The sequence below is a fragment of the Chelon labrosus genome (genome assembly GCF_963514085.1).
Source record: "Chelon labrosus genome assembly, chromosome: 21".
NCBI classification, from domain to species: Eukaryota; Metazoa; Chordata; class Actinopteri; order Mugiliformes; family Mugilidae; genus Chelon; species Chelon labrosus.
The window spans coordinates 5,992,369-6,011,199 of NC_140354.1; the positions used below are offsets into that span (position 1 = coordinate 5,992,369).

The 18,831-nt window shown below is 42.7% G+C and overlaps 2 protein-coding genes across 2 annotated transcripts; both read left to right on the plus strand.

Moving 5' to 3' along the window:
• Positions 1-3,516: 3,516 nt before the first annotated feature.
• On the plus strand, positions 3,517-5,471 carry LOC311506131 (visual system homeobox 2; the record flags this gene model as incomplete). Its single annotated transcript, XM_084570013.1, has 3 exons — positions 3,517-3,751; positions 4,040-4,197; positions 4,966-5,471. 3 exons carry the CDS (start codon positions 3,517-3,519, stop codon positions 5,380-5,382), a joined length of 810 nt encoding a protein of 269 aa, XP_084426139.1. The 3' UTR covers positions 5,383-5,471.
• Positions 5,472-7,909: 2,438 nt separating this feature from the next.
• Positions 7,910-18,518, plus strand: micall2a (mical-like 2a). The gene is made up of 18 exons (XM_084571151.1): positions 7,910-8,349; positions 8,713-8,761; positions 9,883-10,024; positions 10,161-10,330; positions 10,409-10,539; positions 10,623-11,129; positions 11,249-11,433; positions 12,385-12,445; positions 12,876-13,048; positions 14,025-14,147; positions 14,326-14,390; positions 14,571-14,694; positions 16,484-16,586; positions 16,912-16,985; positions 17,068-17,182; positions 17,265-17,311; positions 17,392-17,458; positions 18,051-18,518. Exons 1-18 carry the CDS (start codon positions 8,207-8,209, stop codon positions 18,187-18,189), a joined length of 2,418 nt encoding a protein of 805 aa, XP_084427277.1. The 5' UTR covers positions 7,910-8,206; the 3' UTR covers positions 18,190-18,518.
• The last annotated feature ends 313 nt before the right edge of the window (positions 18,519-18,831 follow it).

Below are 18,831 nucleotides of genomic sequence, written 5' to 3' on the forward strand. Positions count from 1 at the left end.
GTGATTTTTCCCCTTCCCCCGAAATGGCCCCAAAAACACAAGTTTAAAGATCCACTTCAGACATACTTTTAAGCGTACAAAATGTTCAGATCTGAGTAACAATTTGTGTCTGATATGTTTTTGTCCCAAATGAGGCTATCCCCACATAGGTTGCATCAAGGTGCTAGTTCACGCTTCTACCTGCACTTTTTAATCTCCCTTTAACAAGAACTGAAAATGAAATTGGCCCATTTCTGCTGATAAACGTGAAAGCGCCACTAAACTCTGCGCATGGTTTGTTCCACGTGTCGGCCATAAAACTTCCACGTTAAGTATCAAACTGAAGAATTTTAGTGGGATCCAAAAACACTCATTTGAGGGGGATTTGAGGTGTCTCTTTTTGCAAGTTTGCAATGAATGAGTACAAGCTCAAACAAGCCCCCTTCAAGGCAAAGACGTGTGAAGAGCATCCCTCCGGTGACTTGCTAAACCCACCGATAATACACATTCTGTCCTCGCAGCTGAAGCGCCGCTAATGATCCAGTGATTTTAGCTGCGGATCCTCGGCGTTGCCTTGTCATTCAGGGAGCTGAAATACCAATCCGTCCTGGCATTAGCCATTACTATTGTTGTCCTAATGCCTCCTTCAATTATCCACAAGCAGGTCTTTTGAGCAACCACTGTCAGAACCTCCCCCACTGGTTTTTCACCAATTTTGTCCCTGATTATCTGGATCAATGGGCATTAAAGGAGCCGGGCACAGACAAACACGGTAGTTTGAAAGTGAGGAAAGGGTGTCTACTTTCAGACAGACCAGAAATCCCAGAAAACTATCTGTGTGCCAGGGACAAACGAAGATGGCCATCCAGCCAGTCCCACCACACACACGTGTGTTTGTTTAGTCACAGCTCAAACCTGACACTTCTAATCTATTTTCTTTTCCCCCTGCACACCCAAGAAATTATTTCTTTCAGTCTGTGTGTCCTATTTCCTTCCACACAGACATATGTTAAACGTAACTAAACGTAGCACTAAAATATACATGTATATTTGTATTGGCTGTTTTTATAGGTGGCTCTGGATTAGAGATGCAAAAGCTAAAATGTTCTGGAAAACCGTGAGTCTTTGTTGAGTGTGTAGTGTCTTGACAACAAAACTTTACCCAAATATCACCTTTCAGTCGCAACTTAAGCCTTAAAGGAATACCAAATTGCCCAACTCTTAATCCCGACCTCGTTATTGCCCCCACTGAGGCATCGATTTAGTGTTTGAACAGGTGCAGATGAAAGGGCCACACAGGTGACGGCTGCGGTCCTAGCTGCGTGCACAGGGATGACCACCCTGTGACTCAGCTCGGCTCCTGACCAGCTGCCTCCTGCAGAGGTCCCGCCGCTGATCAAAGACGCCTCAAGCCGCCGGCTCGGTGGTGACAACGCCGACAGCTGAATGTTTCCACCGCCGTCTGAGCTGATGGGGAGTTACAGAGACGCGTTGTCGGGTGATGTGTAACTCTGGATTAATTGACACACCTGTGTTTAATTCACACAGACACTGGTGGTGATCATCTCATCAGAGATCCATCAACGCTAAGCTACAGCTGCCTTGCTCACAGGGAAAAAAAAAAGAGAGGTGTTGATAATCTTCCTGTCTTGGCTGTTAATGTGTTGATGTGTACGCTTTGATCGCAGATGAGAAAATCCTGTAAGTGTTGGTAACACGTTGACTACCGGCTACATATATTACAGCAGTGGTTATAATACACTGATCAGGCATAACATTATGACCACCTTCTGAGGGTGTCCTGTGGTGTCTGGCAACAAAATGTTGTTAGTGGGGGCCTTTGGGTCCTATTAGGACATCCCACAGACATTTGATCAGTTTGGGATCTAGTGAATTTGGAGGCCAGGTCAACACCTTGTGCTGTTTTCCATGTTTTTTGAGTTGTTCCTAAACTGTTTTTGTCCCTCTGGTTAGCAAATAGGTGCCAGATTTTGTACTAGAAATAAATTCATGGGGATTTTTTTTTTCTACTCTCTCAGATCATTGAAAAGTGTGTTTATTGTTAAAGGGAAATGTGCCAGTTCCCTATTAATCTGATGTTACAGGGTTGCTTTTCACACAGTATGAGCATCTACAACGACTATCTTAAGGAAAACACTTCATCTGTCCAATCATAACAAGACTATTAGAGTGATCTATGCACCAGCAGCCCTGAGAGACTGTACCATTGTATGTGGGCTGTTCTCAGGTAGGTAAATAGACACTATGCTAAAATACTCATAATAGAACAGTAGTGTTGACATGATGTTTTGCAGATGAAATATTCGTGATCACAATTTTAAGCATGCCAGCATGCTAAATTAGCCTAGCGGTTTCCTAGATTTCTTAACATTTTACTAAAGTCAAAGTAGCTACAGATGCAGTGGAATGTTATTCATTAGTATAGCGTTTGAGATTCATTGTCTTTACAGTGGTCAACATATTAACCTCTTCAAAACTATGCCATGATGCCAAGAATTCAACTCAGTCAGGATGAAATGTTGCAAACATCTGCAAACCCAAACATGACATGAACAGGTAACATATCTAAAACAACATAGGATTTACATGGTTTAATATTCAATGAATTGATTTGTAGCATCGTGTCGTGTAAAATGAGATTTTTACTCATTCAGTTGATTACTGTAAAGGTTGACATGATGCTCATCTGCCAACCATAATGTGGAAACTAAACTTTGCTTAGCAGCCCAAAATTAAATCAACAATCGAGCAAAGAGCGGGCTGTTAGCGGGGGATTAAAAGCAGCAAATAAACACGCGGGTTTGCCGGTCTGTGTGTTTATCCTGGATCGTGCCGCTCAGCCTCGGCTGCCTTTGTGTTTGCCTCCGTCCCGCTCACCTGTTTTGATTATGTCTCCTCTGCAGTCATTTGCATGTATTATGTTTGACAACCGTTAAACTGGTCAGGTAGGAGTTCAGTGTTCGTGATGTGTAAATAAACATAAGCAACTTGCAGAGCTCCCGTTAGCTTCGATCACTGGGAGATATTGAAGATGTTGCAACTTGTTCCAAGAAGGCAGAGAGAGGTGCTACAGGACATGTAGGATGTAGATGTAGCGGTTTGGGAAAGCAATGACAAATGCAGTAAATACCAAAACTATTAGTCTAGTGAGAGATGAATCATGAGGTGGATGTTCACCTCTACCCCATAAGCCGAGTAATGTTTGGATGTCTTGTGACTGGAAGAGGATTGGAGGAGAAAAAGCTACGGTGAGACCGCCTCCACTGCTCGAGACTTACCTTTATGCTTCAGACAACACCCCTCACCTGTGCTGAGCACCTCAGCAGCGTAGAGCAGCTCTGACAGCAAAGTGGATTCACCTGGTGGACCGTCAGATCTGTTTTATTGTCCTTTTTGTTTTGTTTTTTACCCTGGACGCTGGGATGCATTTCACCATTGTGCCATCCTCCCCTTAGACGTCAACCTGGTCCTTTTCAGTGGACTGACTCTAAACACTGGACTCTTAATAGCTCGGACATGTTTGGCCCGGGGCAGCTGGTATCCACCCTCCTTCCTGCTGTTTTCCATTCACCTGCAGCTCACTTCTTCCCCGCGTTCCCAACCAGACTGGGCTCTCAACCTCAGATCCTGATCCCGGGGCCCTTTATCAGCTACGAATCCCTGAGGAGTTACCTGCAGCCGGAGCCGTGCAAGGAAGCGTTGCTCCTGGCCACACAGACGGTCGGGATTGGGCCCCTCACGGACGGCATAGGTGAGTTCAAACCCTGACCGCCCGGCTTGATAGTGGGCTTCAGATAAGAGCGCAGCCAAACTGACTCTAACAGTGTGACCGCCGCCTCCAAGACAGTGTGCGAGCGCCATCTGATTGCACTGTAAATGTTTACAAAAGACTGACTAACAGCTCGTGACTAACAATCAATTATCAAAGCAGTGTTAAAGTGGGCCTAATGATTGCTGCGCTAATTATCCAATCTAGAGCCATTAGTTCCTTGTCACCCGTTGGCGATTGTGTAATTGGAGCCTGCGCTGTGCTTTCCAGATGAACAGAGGCCAGTGAAGCAGCGGCGCGCACGGGCCAACTACAGCAGCTGGCAGCTGGAGGAGCTGGAGAAGGCGTTCGAGACCACCCACTACCCGGACATCTTCATGAGGGAGGCCCTGGCCCTCAGACTGGATCTCATCGAGGCCAGAGTGCAGGTGACTGTCACACTGGACGCACACTCGGCCACTCATTCAGCCGATATTCACTTTTATGTTCAGTGTGCAGATACATCTCTTCAACCTGGCTGTATGTTTTCCATCACTACCGATGTGATGTGATGAGCAACACAGCTTTAAATTTGACATTTCTTGATTCAGTGCTTTTGACGCTTATGACCAAAAAAAAAGGTTGTCTAGGAAATAAGTGCTTCTGTCAGTAAATAGTAAATTACTTTATAGGATTTTGTTTTCAGTTATTTTAAATAGTCTTTACACAATACTCAACTTAAAATATGTTAAAATATAATTCATTTTAGAAAATTAATACATATGAGAATTCCATGTCATGAAAAAATGTATTTCTTACGAAGGGGTCTAAAGTTCAATCTGTGCAAAAAGGTCTCTGCATTCGAGATTTCAGCTGAAATCAATGTCTTCTGAGGTTGTAAGTGTATCTTTCAATGTTCAAATAGTCTTTTTAATGCAATTTATGTGTGATTATATTTTTGGATTGTCAGCATAGATAAGAGAAAGCACCCTGTAACACTTTCAAAATACATAACGGCATGTTATTTCAGATGCAACCAACATATCCCTTAGAGAAGAGCTGAAAAAGGTGGAACTAAAGTTTTTATTTAACTACTCTTCTTGAATATTTAGTACTTTCCACGTGTTTTTTTATTGTTTATATCTCTTATAATGTATTCATTTATACTTCTGTATTTATTATTAATTTATATTATATATTTGCTTAAATCCTTTAAGGTTTGGTTTCAAAACCGCCGCGCCAAGATGAGGCGGCAGCTGAAACTCCAGGGCCAGCTCGCGGGGCCTTACGTGAAAAGAGACGACGACGAAACGTCCGAGAGTGCGAGCAAGAGTTTTAAACAGACGGAGAGTTCTGACGGTGAGCACTGGGAGAGACATCAGGAAGGAGATAACTGTCCGTGGACAAAAGCTCAGAGCGCTGCGCTCTGCCTGCGTACGCAGCCCGTGACCCCGAGGTTAGGAAAGTGGGAGAGGCTGGAGGGCCCGAGCTCGGAGGAGCTCCGCTCCTGCAGCATCGCCAAGCTGCGGGCAAAAGCCAGAGAGCACGAGGCCGAGATCCACAGCACTGTAAGCATGTCAGGAGGCGACACCCAGTCACAAACACAGGAAACTGGTGTCGTGCACAATGACTGATCTGTTTCCTCCTTCCTTTTTATACACAAAGTATTAATAAAAACCTACGTAGACACTATTAATATGCAGGAACATTTTGGGATGAGGAGCTTTAGTATTTAGTTTTCATTCATTATATATTTGTATATATTCTGTAGGATTTTGTATTAAATGATAAATGAGGCATTGTGTTGTAGCATCATCATCAAATCGAATTCATTTTTAGGACGCATCCAACTAACGTTTCTGGACGAAGAAGATTAAATAAGATGAAAACTGTGGTTGTTAACATGTATCCTTATTTTCTCTAATTTGATGTAAAATCTCAGTGCTTCATCAGATCGGCTGACACCACACATTGCTCGTGTCTGTCTTTAATTTGAATATAGTGTTCAGCACACGTCAGCTGTGACTGAGAGTGAATGCTACAATGCTACTCTGTGCTGGTACTCGGGCCGATCACAGTGACAAATGGCAAGTACTGATATGCTTTCAGTGTATCAGGGCACAGTCGAAACAGGATACAGTCAAGTAAATTCTAAATGGGTTCAGCGATGACAAACTCCTCCGTGACCTCTTGGGTTACCTCCACAGACAGACAGGATGTCGACATGCAGCCACACGTCCTCACAGGAAAAAAATGGAAATAGCTGAAAACTGAAATCACGACGGCAGACTGTACAACGTGTAGATTATATAATAAGTGTGTGTTTCTTTTATAAACTGTGTAAATCCAAGAATGTACTGACGGATTCCGTAAATGGCTGCAAGTCTTAAAGAGACCAATCAACAAATGGAACATAATTTTGAGATATTTAAAGAGAGCGGCTGTGATAGCCTCTATTTAGATTTAGGTTTTTATCTTTTGCCCAGTATGGAACAGTTTAGTTCACTTTAAAATTAGTTTATTCTCATTTTATATCAAGACATTTATATTTTGTTGTTCTTTTTTAATTTATTTGTCTTTCCGCAAATTAATCTCAGTGATTTGAGAGGGAATTAGTAGTGTTTTCCATGTAAAATACATTTAAAAAAATATATGGATTACTTTATACTGTGTGCATCTTTAGATACTGCACACGATATTCTAAATTTCAATTTATATTGTTGTTTATATACCATCAAATACAAAACAAATGCTCTCCAGAGGCTTTAAAAAAAAAAAACGAGACCCTCAGAGCCAGTTCTAAGGGGATGCTGGAGAGGAAAGACTGCTTTTAACAAGGAAAACCTCGAGCAGAACGCAGCTCATATGAGGGGACCCATCTGCTTGAGGCCGCCCAGGTAAATTCATCTAGTATTTTATGATCAAAAGCACAGATGTGGACAGCTATAAAGCATGTGCATGCATGGATGTTCGCTTCCTTGATTCATGTTCAGACTCGGTGTAACGTGCATCCGTGCTTCTGCACAGACAAGACACCAGTAGTGTAGCGGATGGATGCATTACTCCTGAGTTTGACCACAGGCTGGGAGTGGTGAGACAGTCTGTCAGTGTAGTCTGACACTGCCACCTTCTGGGCGTGAACATGTCCTCAGAGAGGAAAGACATGATGGATGCATTATTTTTTTCCACTTTCTCGCAGTCATACGTTTCTTATACGCCTCCACAGCAGTTTTAGACTTTTAAAGTTTTTTTTTTTGTCTTTGCTTAAATTCCCAGAGTCTCTCTCTCGTGACCATTAATAAACAATTCATGTCTTACAGTATTCACGGCCTGTTTTAATGAATGAGGTCAGCGTGGGTCGCTCACATTTCAGAGACTCAATTTCAACTCTGGTCTCACACTAATTACGCTCCCAGTGTCACTGATGAGGTCTGTGGGTCAAATTTGATTTACTCTTCAAAATGGGTCAGGGAGACACTTTGAGTTGTTTTGTTTCCCGTTAAGGTGGAATGACTCTGCAGGCGTTCTCCCAAACTGTATAATTATTGGCAGTAGGTTCACTATTTAAAAGTTACTGTAAAAAAAAAAATCTAAATTTTGTGGGATGCCATGATAGGGGATAATTAGGTCAGAGTCCTTATATGAGGATGGTTGGCCTCAATTAGTCCCCAATTAGGCCCCACACAAAGAAAAGACCAGGCAAAAGGAAAAAAATAAATAAATGCATGTCACAGATTTTTTAATTCTCACATGTATGCTGAGTGAGATAGCAAATTTGGGCTTTTACACTTTTAGAAGTCCTGCAGCATATTCCCCAAAAGACAACTGTCACAAAGCACTGAAAGTGTGCATTATTAGTAACTACAACTTTTATGCAAATGATAGATGAGGCTAATTCATTTTAAAATGATCTGAAATAAATAAATCATTTGCCACAGTAAGTCATTATGTGATTAATTAAATCTATGTGCTTCACCTGTAAAATAAAAACATATTTGTTCCAGTGATGACAGGAATTGTTGTGAGGATGGATTAAGAATATAAAGCTACACACATATATATATTAATCTATGTACACACTACACGTTTTGCAGGACTCACCTTCTGAGAATAAAACTTGCGCGGACTCTGAGCAGCTACCTACTTTCCTGCATGAGTTTTATTCAGCTGTGATGAATGACGAATCAGCGGTCGCTGTTAATTAGTGTAATGAGCTGAGCAACACACACCAACACACACCACCACCACTAGCAGCAGCAGCAGCAGCAGCTCGTCCCGGACCCTCAGTCCGGTAGAAAGAAGGAAACAGGACGCAGCTGCAGCGGCTGAGCTCACGGTCAAACACCCCCCAACCCGGAGCGGTGACATTTTGTTTGCATCTTCCTGTCCTCCGGCTCCTCGGAACGCCGCGCACCTCTCCGCCTGTTGCGCACTTGCGCACCGAGCCGCGCCGGGAGCATGGCTGCCATCAAGGCTTTGGAGCTGTGGTGTAAAACGCAGTGCGAGGGCTACCGGGACGTGGCCGTCACCAACATGACGACCTCCTTCAGGAACGGACTGGCTTTCTGTGCGCTCATTCACAAGTACAGACCGGATTTGATGTGAGTATTTAACTTAAGCGGTTAAAATTCGGCTGATGGCAAAAGTGTGCCATGAGTCGCCTCCAAATACTTACAGACTGAAGTCATTTGTCATAGTTTTCTGAAACAATTTCTTTTGTCTGGCACTCTGGATTAACCTACATGTGCTTTTTCATCCATATGTATTGATGTTTATTGTCTTCATTTTAATACATTTTACTAGTTCTTCTGTTTCTTAATGTGTTTTTAAGAAAACACTCATGTACAATAAAGTTGATGCCTTCAAAATGTAACTTTCTTTTAGTTTTTACAGTTCAGATCTTCCTGCCCCTGTGTGTTTTTCCTCAATAAATCTAACTTATCTCTGTTCCCTGTGTTTCCCAGAGACTATGACTCACTCAGAAAGGAGGATGTGCTGGAGAACAACAGACTGGTAAGATGTCAAGTTGTTCAACCTTTGTCTCACCGGGAGGAAGAGACGTCACGCTCGAGCTGCAGCATCTGATGTGGCACAAAACAATCCCCCCCCTCCTCATTAACCCCTGATGCAGGGCTGCGCATGCGGCTGTTTGTTCTCGCCTTGGCATTTCAGCGGCAGCTGAAGTTAAACATCTATCTTAACAGCGCAGCACTTTGAGCCACTAATTCCAGACTCCTCTAACATAACATTTCCGAATCTTTACTCTGCCTCTGTCCACTTGAACTCATTTTATTTGGTTAACCTTTTGCGTGACATGACAGCCTGGGGACCTCTCTATTATTTAGTCTTCTGCCATCCTACCAGCTCCTCTCTGAGCGTGTCGTGGGGGAGAGCTGCAGCTCCGTGTGGCTTCCTTGTCGTCCTGGACGATCGCGGCGCTGTCAGCAGCAAACCTGAGCTCAGGGGAGAGGCTCTCCAGCCCATTCATTTTGAATGAGGCTGGCTGTCATGTGCCACTCGATCCTCATGATGACTGTTCACTTGAAGACGCTGCTCGTGTCGTGCTCCTTGAATGCTACACAGGCGGAATAGTGTTTGACAAGGCTGAAGTTTTGATCAGTTGTTGAAAATGCTCCCCGTGCTGAAATATGAGAACAGGGCAGTAATTCGCACCCTTCTATATTTTATGAGCGTTAGGGTTATGTTTCTCGCAGGTTTTTGTGTCACAAGTTACAAATTTGTCTGTGTTTGTAGTTTGTGGCTAAATGGATCCTCTGATTCTTTTTTTTATATTTCAGCCCACTCTGTATTCCGTGACGCTTTTCTTTAACTTTAATGAGCACGTTCGAGCTGATCCTAAACAATTCCATGACATCCTGCTCCCTCCGTCCTCTTTCTTCTTATCCCTGCAAGCTCACAGGAAGCGCGCTATTCATTATGCAGCCCTTTTCAGACCACTCTGGGCTCCGCTACTGAATACTGCTGGTCTATTTAAAGTAAATTGTATTGTCTGATTTTTTTTTTTTTTTTTTTTCGCATGCTGTAATTGTAGCTCTGTGAATGCCATGTGTTTTTGTGGCAAAAAAAAAAGCTTTTGTAGATCATATTTTCATTTTTAATGTTTTGCTCTCAAGGCTTTTCAAGTTGCAGAGGAGAAGTTGGGCATCCCAGCTTTGCTAGATGCAGAGGACATGGTGGCGTTAAGGGTCCCAGACAGGCTGAGCATTCTTACCTACGTCTCCCAGTACTACAACTACTTCAAAGGACGGCCTCCCAGTGAGAATATGTTTGCTTAAATAACTTGAGTAGTCCATCCTCGTATCTCTACGTTTAAGAGATATGAGGCACAAGCAGAAGAATATTGTTTCTCTTCTGTGCTGTTTCGTACCCCTGACGTTTTACTCGTCCTCAGTGGGAGGTGTAAAGAGGCCAGCAGAGGGCTCCAAGGAGGAGCCGTCCGAGAAGAAAAACCTCCCGGTGGTTGCCAAAAGCTTCGTGCCTAAAACCGCCATTGAGAATTGTTTACCTTCTACTACTCGCACAGCTCAGAGCTCGCCAAAGCTGGCCGGAGCGGGTGCCCAGGTCTGTCCAACACATCATCACCATCAGTACGTTGTAATTACGGCCGTGTTTAATGTCCGTTTTGGTCTTCTTCTACAGAAGACTGTTTTGGCAGAAAGCGCCAACAAAAACGGGACCCTCAACAGCAAATGTGTTGCGTGCAAGAGCCACGTTCACCTGGTTCAGAGGCACTTTGTGGAAGGCAGGCTCTACCACAGAAGCTGTTTCAAGTACGAGTTTAATCCATATTCATTCATGCTTCTCTTTTATATATTATTCCGTTTATTCATAATAATAAACTCCCCCCCCCTAGATGCAGCGAATGCTCCAGCGTGCTTCATGCAGGAGGCTACAAACCTGGGAAGAATCCAGAAGCTTTTATCTGTAAAGCCCACCAGAACGGTGTCAAAGCCTCCTCCACCGAGGCTGGGACCAAAATCGCACCCGCCACGTCGGCCGTACGGCAAAACGGTGCCAGCAAGACCCAGACCCAGCCCGCGCCTCACTCTTCCTCGGTGCTGTCGGCCCCGGTGGATGCAGCTCGTAAACCGGTCGCTCCTGCTCCGCCTTCCAAGTCCTGGACGACATCGGCCCAGAAGACGCAGGAGGCCAGGCAGAAGTTTTTCCAGGCTGCTCCGCAAGTTCCAGAAATGGGCAACAGGAAAACAACAGAGGCCGCGAGTGTTTTAGGAAGGGCAAAGGTCACACTGCCTCCTGACGACACGAGCAGAGCCGGGTTAATTCCTGCAAAGAAGCTAGCAGAGGAAAACTGCAACAATAACAACAAACGCCAGTTCACCATCCGATCGGCGGAGAGACGGTGAGCATCTTAAGGCACTGGAAAGCCAAGATATATATATATGTATATATATATATCTATCTCGGATTGGCTTGTACAGTTTTGTAAGGCTGATAGTGAGGACTCTCTTATCCCTGCAGGTTTGGTGACGAGCCAAGTTCAGCCGACGGTCCTTGTTTGAGAAGGGATAAACGGAGCCAAGGCCCAGCAGGAAACTTGGCAGGACAGCGCTCCACCAGCCCGACAAACAATAAGGAACCGCCATGTCTAAAGGCCATCAACGAAGACAGCGCAAGGCCAACAACTGTACACACAACTGCCAAAGGCAAGCTCCGCTAAATTCACTTCACTCTGCCTTGATCCATTATTTGACATCGAGCCAGCGCCCCCCCTCCACTGTGGCTGCCTGTCTCACACATTCATGGAAAACAAAGGCCTTTTGTCATTTTTTATTTTTTTTTGCCCCGTTTATACAACCCCTGCATCTAGCGTGCTGATAGCTGACATTTTAATTTCTGTCTCTGACTAATGAACATTCACAGTCGAACTGTCATTCTCTTGGAATGGATGCGCGCGTTCGGCTGTCAGAGGGTTTGTAGGCAGAAACACAATTAACTGCCGGGTTTATTGTGAATGCAGCTTATAGAGGGGTTTTATTTTTAGCACTGACGGGGAGTCTTCCTGACACGGGAATGAACTCTGTAGGTTGCTCACGTTTAACCGTATACCGAGCGCGCGCGGATTACAACGCAATTTGAGTCCCTAATGCAGATGTGGAGGTGGAGCTCAGTCACTTTAGTGCATTGTTGTGAGAGACTAGATAATGACACCTCTCACTGCTACTCATTATCGGCTGCTCAGGTGTGTGTGTGTGTGTGTATGAGACCCAGAAGAGTCAGGGGAGTCTTTTGTTTATTGTGTGCGTGATCTTAAACTGCTTGGAGCGCTTTAAATTAATGCTAAGGCAGATGCAACGGGCAAATTTCTCACTAGTTTTGAAACAAAGAAGGATTTTGGCAGTTACTCAAGATAGAGGTGTCAGTTCATACTTATTTTGAGCTAAAATTATCGGCAAATTTAAGGGAGTTAATTAACAGAAAGTGAATCTGCATCCATACGCATTTGCTAGTTCCACCTTCTCAAATTCAAGTTTTACTATAATTTTGATCCCAGTTAAACTAAATGAATCAAAATAATATTGAAAATAATTTGGCTCTAATTATATTTGTTTTACACTTGCGTTTAATTCAGTATTTCCTTTTTTATTTCTCTCTAGATCCGGTCTTCCCTGAGTGGCAACCCGAGCTCAAACCAGTGAGAACTGAGCCAGGACTGAAGTAAGTCTTGGTCAGCTGTTTTAACTATCACTAAATGACTAACTCGGCCGCTGGTGGATGCGTCGCACACATGTCTCCGACGCATTTTTCCTTCCGGCCCCTCTGACCTCTCAGCTTATTCACCCTCCAGAATGCCGCGTCGCCGAGCTTCGCCCATCTCTCTTCTTGTTGACTGGCTCAGAGTGCAGCCGCTAGCTTTGTCTCCCATCTTAACAAGTCCCAAGGAGTGCCAGGCCTGAACCTTTCCTACTCTAACGCTATATTTTCTCATTCCTAACCCCTGCTGATGATTCCTCTTCTGTTTTTAATATTACATTACATAAGGTGAGGACTCTTTTTTATGAATATGCCTTTACAATCCATCTGTGTCAGATACATGCTCAAGTTTTCTAGATCTTTAAAAGCTTATTTGATTGTTTCTTACCAACAGAAATCCTGAACCCGAAGCCTTTACTGAGGAACCTGGGTTCATGTCCGTCTCCATCAGCGCAGCAAGGCGTCCCTCGACTCCTGCAGTAAATTTGGTTAGTGCTGCTCTGACTGATCCTGAGCGCTTTAGGGAAGTCAGTCCCCAGAAACCTGTGCGTGGATCTGAAAACCTAGGTGAGATGCTTCTTTGCATTACAATAAGAGACATAATTTGCCAGTATGGTAAGATTTTATGAATGGAGTGTAGGATATTCAAGTGAACCACGATTTACACTTTTAGATCTAGTCTTGAAGGTACATCACATAGACTATATAAATATGGACAACTCTAACTAAAACAAAACTTATCCAAAGAATTTACACTTGAACATGCGTCAGTATTATATTAACTACCTTAAATGACAGAAACCATCCTTGAAAGAAATGTGTTTTAGTTTGGCCTATCCAATAATATGTATGGGGTGGAGCTTATGACCTATACTGCAGCCAGTCACCAGGGGGAGCTCTACTTGCTTTGGCTTCACTTTTGAGGAGCAGTTCTGCTGTCCATGTTTATACAGTCTATACGTCAGTGTAGCCAACAGCCATCTTTAAGTAGCTCCTTGTTGTGGAATCGAAGCATTTTTATGATTAGACATGTGTCAAATGTTGCAGATAAAAAAAAAAATGGAATTTTTGTCTTGCTTAATCAACTTCTACACAACTTTTTAAGCCGTTTAGCCACTCTCTAAAAGCCCATCTAGTTGTGGCCTTTTGTAGTCATTTGCCCCCCTAACAGAGTAGTGGAAAAGTTTAAAACTTGACCCAATAATATTGCTCCATGAGTAGTCAGAGGATTGCCTAAAGTTTAGGTGATCCTCTGACTTTTCATGTAGCAATATTGTAAATCCTTTAGGCCCTAAAGGATTTACAATATATGTGTCAGGTTTCATGGCGATCCATCCCACAGTTGCTGAAACATTTCACTCAAAGCCATGAATGTGAACGTCATAGTAGCTCTAGTGATAAAGGTAAATGGAAATGTTAGTAGGATTCATCATCCGGGGACGTTAAACCCAAAGTTTGGTCCTTCCAGAGTTGTTGAGCTGTTGGACTTTTATTTGCACGCTGTAGAAAATAACATTTACTGATTGAAGTTGGGTAACTGCAGCTCCAGAGCATGTAAAGCCTCCTGTTCGTCGCTCGCCTGTGAAATCCCCACCCAGGCCGCCGCCAGCTGTGGAATCTATTAGCTCTTCGGCGACGGCTCCAGCCAATCAGGGAAATCCGTCAGGTCGGTCATCAAAGCTACACACACGTACCTCAGCCTTTTAGTTGATTTCATAAAGTTTTATATTTTTTCTTTCCTGAAAATAAATCAGGTGAAAATCATATGTGACAATGCTTTTTTTTTTTTTTTTTGAAAAGCTGCCATGAAAGGAATATCTAATCCTATTTTATCTACCTCTTAGCTGCTAAAAAGGGAAAGTATTTGTCACCCACCGACGCCTCCAGGACTGAAATGAGGTCACCCGCTGTAAGTTCCCTCCATTAAGTCTCTTAAGAGATTAATTAACAGCTCTACAAATATGCGCTCATTACATCCCCACTGAAAGAAAAAAACCCTCCATGACCTTCTTCACATTAAAGTGGCCAATGTCAGAATATTCAAATTAAATTCGTCTTTACTTGACTGAAGTTCTGTGTTTTACAACAGGTGACGTCTCGTCATATTCCGGTGGAGCAGATTGAGAGGGAGTTGAATGACATTGAGACAAACTTGTCTCACTTGGAGAGGGAGGGCGTGGAGCTGGAGAAGAAGCTCCGCAGCTGTGAGGAAGGTACTTTTTCCCCTTTTCTCCCACATGACGCGTGTCCACTCAGCCACATTGGATGCATTAATGAAACCAGGCTTTGATTTTTGATTCAGTTTAACCCACTCAGACCAGTCTTTTTGGTATTCCGAGGCAAAAAAAAAAAGGTCCGTCAGTCAATTTTCCTCTCTTTCACTGAACAACCTCAATACACATTTTGATATTTTATTGCATGGAAAGCCAAATCCCTCTGCTGTGTCACCGAGGTTTGACCTGGTTGCTTCACACATTCGCTCACTGCGGGCCGGAGGTTTGCGTGCGCGGTGGAATTACCTGCCATTTCTATTAACTGTTTCTTCAGCCAAATGAGGTGAGAGGCGCAGGCAGCCCACAGGGGTGTTGCTTCTCCTTTGAGGCAGTAGGAGCAGGGGGCCTGATTGCTTTGCTCAAGGTCAGCGTGACTTGTGTATAGTAATGTATTCTGGTCGACTGCTTACTTTTTTTTCCCCCTCTACGCGCCACCCAGGAAGCCTCAGAATGCAATCTCTTGGCCAGAATTTGACATCAATTGCACACCACCTAGGAGATCATCTGCTTCTCAACTGGAATTTATGGAATAAAATCATGCAGGTGTTGTGGTGATGGCAGGATCTCTATATTGTAAATGCATTTCGATTGGTCACTAAATATTCAACCTGAAATCGGCTGATACACCTACTCAGGTGTTCCCGTGTGACTTGGATACACATTTTTAAGTGGGGCAAATGTTTCAAAATTTTATGGATTTATGTATGCACGAGTGCAAATAAAATAGAAGCTAATCCAAGCTGCATCAGTTCTCTCCCTGTCGCTTGCAGAACTTCCGTATCAACACGACTTTTCAAAACGTTTGAAAGATCGCAGTACTGGAGTCTTTACGTTGAGTGCAATGCTCCGGCTAACTTTTTTCATTAACCATTATCCACTTTTTGCAGGAAAAATCGAGAGAATTTCTCGGGTATAAAGGTGACGATTTTTAATTTAATGCTTAGTGTGACCAACTGTCTAAGACCCCAAATTGAGAGATTACCAAACTGATTATCAACACCGCTGCGGTTGATTTAATTTGTAATTTACTACTTCAAACAGTTGAAAAGAGTGCAAAATAAAACACTTGCCCGAGCGTTTAGTAAAATAAAGGAATGCGTTCTATTCTGGAGGGCATGAATAATGAGTATGCAGTAAATCAGGTTTATTGTGTATGTGACAGTTTGACAAAAATCTAAAGATTCAGATTCAGAATCGCCAACAGTCGGGCTCGCCTCCATTTCTAAGGTTATTGGCTGCAACAAATGAAGGTGTTGACATGGTCCCAGGATGTGAGTCACCCGCCATCTTAATGAACCTCCTTCCTCTCAACCGCCTTCACAGCATGGCAGCCAAATTATCTTAAAAAACCTAATTTGCACTTACGGTTGTGTAAATAATGAAAAATAAATGGGTGATTTGGTGAAAATAGAATGAGCTATAATTCTGGATGAGCAGGGTTTTTATTTTATTTTCATTTTATCCAATTCGTTACTTTTCTCTTGCATTGTATCACTTGACATTAGAGGTGCTCGCCAAGACTTTGCTCGAGTTTCAGTTATCCCTGCAAGATTTCATTTACTCACAAGTCAGAGTTGTGACCCGCTACTCGGCAAAACCCCCAGTGTACCCATTGATGATTCTGTACCAGTGTGTACACATGAGTGGTTATATGTTGCACCATGACGTTTATAGATGTATACGCCATGTTTTAATGAAGATGTAATGTGTGTTGCTCACTTATTTTCAGAGGGAGAGGGGGACATATTGATGGACCCACTGATGGTCGACTGGTTTAACCTCATTCGAAAAAAGCAGATGTACATTAGGAAGGAATCGGAGCTCATGTACATGTGAGTACTTCTGCTTGTTTTATAGCTTAAAAAGGACAAATGTACACATGATGTTAAATGTCATCCATTATTACATCTCTTTTCTTGTGTTTTACTTGAAAGTCAAATAATTGCACAGAATAACTCCATGCTTAAGTAAAGTCTTATTTCCATTGCTTCTGTCACATTTAATTCTACTTGGATTTAGCACTAGGAATGAATCAAACTTAACTTTCATACCACTTGTATTTGTTCAGGACTGTTTACAGCTTTGAAATGGATCTGGTGTAGGGGTTTTTTTTTTTTTTTTTTTTTTTTGGACTGTATTAATGAATGCGTGTCTCAGAGCCAGGATTCAGGAGCTGGAGCAGCAGCAGCCAGGTGTGGAGTGGGAACTTCGCAGGCTGATGGAGAAATCAGGTAAGAGGTCGCGGATTATATCCTCGCCCTTTTGACCTTTCCTTTCCCTTAAATGCACTATTGTCAAATCGGTGTGTCACAGATCACCTGAAGTCCAGAGAGGAGCAACAGCGGGAGAGGAGACTGATGAAGAGACTGATGGAGATTGTGGACGGCAGAAATGCGATTGTGCAGGGTCTGGATGAGGACAGGCTGAGGTAACTGTGAATTCATTTTTACGTCCCAACAATGCACATAATGTGGAATAAGACAAAATGTTTGAGTTTTGGTCAATTTCAGGGAAGTGGAAGAAGATCAGCAGTTGAATAAAATGATGCAAAATCTCGGTAAGTGCCGTCCCGAATGCTTTAGATTTGTCTTTCTAGCTTATAGTTTCTAATGGTGTTTTTATTTTTGTGGTGACTAGATGTGAAGAAAGCCAAAAGTAAGAGGAAAACCTCCATCTCAAAACTGTTCAGGCGAAGAAGCAAAAGGCGAGTCGAGTAATCTTCAGAGATTTAATTTTTTATATGTACTAAATTGTTATTTTTATCATATTAATATTCCTTTTTAAACATTTTAATGTTTTTATATTTAACTACTGTAGTAGATGCTGTCATGGGTGGGTATGTTGGGAAGCGTAAGGGATTACATCATGGGATTTATGTGCACTCTTTGTTTCAGAAAATTTCAATCGTGATGTTAAACTTATTTGTATTAGTAGTCACTTTCTGTTGTGGATTTATGTGTGAAATTTCTGTTCAGGTTCTATTTTTACTTTATTCTTTTCACAAGAGGATGTTTTGTTGACTTGTATATTATAAAATGCACTCGGGTCAAAAACAAAAATATTGGATGTAAGGTTGAAACACTATAATCCACTAGACGTCTAAATTCTAAAGGGCACACCGGCTATTCCACATGCAAATATGAACAGTCTGAATCCAGATTTAATTTATTTCAGTGTTTATTTAATAATGGATTTTAACAAATTTCCTGTTAGGATATTAGCAGGGAGCTCTGAATGGGGAGCCACACATGTTGAACCGTTGCAGACTGTGGTTCCTCTCTCCCTCTGTACTGTAGGTGGCAGCCTGGGTATGCTGTATCACAAGGCAAGAACTTGGAAATCCAATTTGCCACAGTGCAGACAGTTAATTTCTTTGCTAATTTTATAAATGCTGCAAAAATGTTCAGCTGTGCTGATGCAATAATGTTAACGTGAAAGAGGATTAGGTAGAGCAGTAGCTTATGGCCGGGAAAGGCTTATAAACTATAGGTTGTATTGAGCTCTTTATCTTCAAACCTGGTTTAATTAAACGTTACTCTTTACTAATATCTGCATCAGGATTGCTCCATACCTGAGCTATTAAAATGTTCAAACGGCGCGTGGAGTCGCTCGTCTGTGAAAATGGCATTTGCGGTGTTTGTAAGGAATGTACTGTAGTGCAGCGTCTTAGAGGTGTTATTGAATGGTATGCACTTGTTCTCTATTTATAGTATTTTAAAACTTGAAATCTGTTGTTGAATAAATCCTTTGAAGATTAGCGTGTGTGTGAGAGGTTGAATTATTTAACTAATAGCGGCTTCCTTTGGCACACATCTCTCTATTTAAACAGAACTTTTTTATCACTCCACAAGCTTCACTGTTGATTCAACGACTGCCAAGATCAGACGCTGCTTTCTGTAAGGAACCAACAACCTTGCAGCTCCTTTGCGGTAAAGCTATGCAGCCATCGGAGCTTTTAATAAAGCTTTTTTTAAAGACGGAATCGAGCTAATTCACCGGCGTCAATACATGGCAGCTACTTCTAAACTACATATCCCTCATTTTGAGATGCATGAAATCGTGATCATGAACTTGGAA